The 4,553-nt window shown below is 36.3% G+C and overlaps 1 protein-coding gene across 1 annotated transcript; it reads left to right on the top strand.

Annotated features, from left to right (window-relative positions):
• Positions 1-2,034: 2,034 nt before the first annotated feature.
• LOC111388158 (uncharacterized mitochondrial protein AtMg00810-like) lies at positions 2,035-2,814 on the top strand. The gene is made up of 2 exons (XM_023012842.1): positions 2,035-2,075; positions 2,181-2,814. Exons 1-2 carry the CDS (start codon positions 2,035-2,037, stop codon positions 2,812-2,814), a joined length of 675 nt encoding a protein of 224 aa, XP_022868610.1.
• Positions 2,815-4,553: the final 1,739 nt, after the last annotated feature.

Below are 4,553 nucleotides of genomic sequence, written 5' to 3'. Positions count from 1 at the left end.
TTCCATTAAAGCCGTTGTTGACACACTAGTCAAAAATGGTAAAGAAAAATTAATGTTGCGCGATGTTCTGTTAGTTCCTTCTTTGGCTCTTAATTTACTTTCAGTTAGTCAACTTACGTATCAATTTCCTTTTAATTGTGAATTCTCTAATACAAATTTCTATGTTAAGGAGAGAGAGACAGGACGAATACTAATGATGGGGCATCGCAAGGGTGACTTGTACGTTTTGTTACCTCATCATGAAGCTCATTTCTCAAATAGATTCAATAATACCACAGAGGAGATGTGGCATCAAATGCTTGGGCATCCACACATGTCAACTGTTAGCTTTCTAAAAGCTAAGGGTTTAATTAAAAACATCAGTACAAATAAAAGGACTACTCTATGTGAGAGTTGTCAACTAGGAAAATTGAGCAAATTTCCATTTTCTAATTCTGAATGTGTTAGTTCTGAATTTTTTGAAAAAATCCATTGTGATTTTTGGGGTCCTGTACCTATTTCATCTATTGGGAATTTTCAATATTATGCTTGCATTGTTGATGATTATTCCAAATACTACTGGTTTATTCCTTTGGATCTCAAATCCGACTTCACCTGTACATATTTTGCCTTTGAACGGTATGTGGATAGGCAATTTGACAAGAAAATTAAAATTTTCCATTCGGATGGAGGAGATGAGTTTGTAAATTCCACATTAACTGGACACTTCAAGAACGAAGGAATAATACATCAACTTTCCTGCCCTTATACACCACAGCAAACTGGATCCGTTGAATGTCGTCATCGCATCATACATGAACTTGGCATGACTATCCTATTTCACAGTGGACTCCTTAAGCAATTTTGAGTAGAGGCCTTTCAAACTGCAGTATTTCTAATTAATAGGATGTCTTCTTCAGCCGTTGAGCTTGATACTCCTTACCATAAAGTGCATTATAGACAACCTGATTATTCTTGTTTACGAGTTTTTGCCTCACGTTGCTATCTATATACTTGGGACTCTAAAAGAAATAAGTTTGGCCCTAAAACACTTCCTTGTATCTTTGTAGGTTACAGTGACAACTATAAAGGATATCGATGTTATCATCCTCCTAGTCAGTGATTCCTCATCTCTCGCCATGTTGCATTCTCGCAGGATTCATTTCCTTATAAATCTATTGGAAAACCAATTCCTACTGACCATGCTAATATTATTGAATTTAATGACTGGATTGATACAACTAATAGTGATAAAATGTCTTTGTCTTTTTAGGACTCAATAACACCTGGAACTAGTGATCAATTAAGATATTTCATCACTCCATCAGATACTGAAGCTGACGCCCATGAGGAACTTGAGACTGCTGATATTAATCATGACCATGTAAGAATCATTTCATATGCAAATGGCAACATAGAGTGCTCAGACAGTCCACAACAAGGCTTGCATGTGTCCTCTCCAGATTCATCAATTGAACAAGACTCCATTGTGGTAACTGAAGTGCATTCTCTCCCTGAATGTTCATCAGGTTGTGATGCTGAAAGATCAAATGTCCCTGGTCGTTCACAGCAATTAACAGATGCTCCCATTGAACATCATATGGTAACAAGACTTAAAGATGGGATAACTAAGCCGAATCCCAAATACTCTCTTCATGTGTCACGGGGTGTGATACCACAAGAACCTCAAAATTTTAAAGTCGCACTTCAGCATCCTGGATGGCGCAAAGCAATGCTTGAAGAACTTGAAACTTTACATCATAACCACACTTGGAAACTTGTCCCACGAACTCCAGATATGAATGTCATAGGATCGATGTGGGTATTTAAGACAAAGCAAAAGTCCGATGGGTCACTTGACCGTCTTAAAGCTCAACTTGTGGCTATAGGATTTCATCAAGTGGATGGAGTTGATTACATTGAAACATTCTCTCCAGTTATTAAGCCGGGGCTATTCGTTTGGTCATAAGTCTTGCTCTTGTTTACCGTTGGGAAATTCGACAATTAGATGTAAAAAATGCGTTTCTACATAGCTATATCACCGAGGACATTTATATGACTCAAACCCCTGGTCTGGCTGATCCTGCTCATCCCACGTATGTTTGTAAACTTAAGAAAGCCTTGTAAGAACTCGAGCAAGCACCGAGAGCATGGTTTGATTGTTTTAACTCTTTCCTATTACAATTTGGATTCTTTTGCAGCTTAGCGGATCCCTCTTTATTCATTTATCATTCCCCTCATGGTATACTAGTTTTGTTACTTTACGTTGATGATATGTTGCTTACAGGTTCAAGTCCATCATTTCTAAACCTCCATCGCGAATTTGCTATAAAGGAACTAGGCAGCATTCATCACTTTCTTGGGATGAAAATTTCACCTAACTCTGATGGCCTACATGTGTCTCAAACCCTATACGCTCTTACACTTCTAGATAGGACTTATATTATTGATAGCAAACCAATGAGCACTCCTCTAGAAACAAAATTCAATAATACCACTGATGATACTCCTCTTGCTGATCCTAGTTTTTACAGTAGTATTGTAAGGGCACTTCAATATTTAACACTCACACGACCTGATCTTGCATTTAGCGTTAACCTCGCCTCTCAATTTATGCAAGCTCCTTGCAATTCACACTTAAAAATGGTCCGATGCATCTTGCGCTATGTTAAAGGGACACTTTCTTTTGGACTACAATTCTTCTCACGGTCTATTCTTGATCTCTTTGCTTTTTCTGATGCAGATTGGGCCAGATGTCCCACAACTAGACGTTCTACCACTGGATACTGCACTTTTCTTGGTCAAAATCTTCTTTCTTGGCGTGCAAAAAAATAGAGCACGGTGTCTCGTTCCATTACTAAAGCTGAATATCGATCTATGGCTCATACCACAACTGAACTTACTTGGCTCACTTTCCTCCTTCGTGATCTCCAAGTTTCTCTTCAATCTCCACCATTTCTTTTCTGTGATAATTTGAGTTCACTACACATAACCGTTAATCCTATGTTTCATGCTAGAAGCAAGCATATTGAACTTGATTATCATTTTGTTCAAGAAAGAGTTGCTACTTGTCAACTTGTTACACGCCATGTTTCATTTGTGAATCAGCTTGCTGATATCTTTACAAAAGCTCTTCCCAAACCTAGTTTACACTCTCTTCATAGCAAGTTGTGTCTCCGGTCCCATCACAACTTGAGGGAAGGTATTAGCAGAACTTGGAAAGACAAGGAAGAAAAGGAAGAAATCCAGTTAGATTACATACAAAAGGAATCCCAGTCCATTACAAGCAATCAAATTCTTTCTAGAAAGCCAATCAAGCCAGCAATTTTGAGAATCAAGGAATTCACCAGTCTTTTACATACCTGATATAGAATGGAATTTGTGTCTGTTAGGAAATACCAAAAATAGATAAAGATTGTAATTTCTCTACAGCACATGGAACCTGTATAAATACAAACAATTGCATTGTCTCTAGCACGTTGAGCTAAGACTCCTAAACCAGCATTTTCCATTTTTTGGAGATACCCATTATTGTCGACCACCACAATTCACCTCGCCTCATCTAGATGTAATTCTAATGGAACAACTTCATCAAAAAAACACCGAAAACACTACTGCAGTCTACCCTAGAACAATCTGTCCCAACATTCAATTGAGAAAATTGACATTATCTAATAAGCACTTCTGCTTTCTTTATCCGTTTTTAGTATTGAAATGTGAGCTAAGGCTTGTTTTATTTTTCTGCCCCCACCAATGTGGAAGGTAGACTACAATATTTAGGATAGAGAAGGGATTTAAAGGGACAATAGTAAACCATTATTGTTGGTAGTTCGGCCTATGTTTGACAACCATGAAAACAAAATCCTACTTTTTTCAAACTCATTTTTAATCACACATTCTCATAGTAAAAAATTTTGTACCTAAACCCAAAACTTCCTCTTACTTCTTAACCATAGATTCTCTAAAAAAAATCAGTATCTTAAAATTCATTTTCCTCAAAAAAATCATTTTAACGGTTGTCAAACAAGGGCTTAATGTGATGGCAAACCCTATAAGAAATTGAATATGTGAGACTCAAGTATTTCATGGCATTTTGAAAGCTTTCCATTAATCATGGACTACTATGCAACAAAAATTAAGTGCCAAAAAGTAGAATGGGACCCATTTGCTACCAAGTCTATATATTGGGGACTAATATTGCAAATTTTCTTTACTCCGACCTTAAAGGTATGTGTCCGTTTTGTGCTAAAGTTGAAATAAGTATAACTACATTGCTTATCCTCAATATAGAAAGAATTTATAAATAGCTTAATTTATAAATAGATAGATATTAGTTATGAATAAGTGGATAGTACTTTTGAATCAAATGAGTGATTCAAATTTAAGTTTGACCATTTATAAATTAATTTGTCAAATAGAAATTTTTTTTTGTATCCTTTCCTCAATTAAATTTATGAACTATGGTGGTACATTAAGATCGTGATCGGGCTTGCTTCTTTCTACAAATAAGGCGAATTCCTTTTAATAACTAGCTAATTATTGACTTTCCACAACAATATAAAAAAGGATCAAGA

The sequence above is a fragment of the Olea europaea genome, unplaced genomic scaffold, assembly GCF_002742605.1.
Source record: "Olea europaea var. sylvestris unplaced genomic scaffold, O_europaea_v1 scaffold463, whole genome shotgun sequence".
Lineage (NCBI taxonomy): Eukaryota > Viridiplantae > Streptophyta > Magnoliopsida > Lamiales > Oleaceae > Olea > Olea europaea.
Note: the sequence above shows the minus strand (reverse complement) of the source record. Positions and strands in the feature narration are given on the sequence as shown.

Coding starts and splice junctions, on each gene's coding strand:
- LOC111388158 (XM_023012842.1), top strand. CDS start 2,035: ATGACTCAAACCCCTGGTCTGGCTGATCCTGCTCATCCCAC. Junction 2,076..2,180: donor GCTGATCCTGCTCATCCCAC/GTATGTTTGTAA, acceptor ATTCTTTTGCAG/CTTAGCGGATCCCTCTTTAT.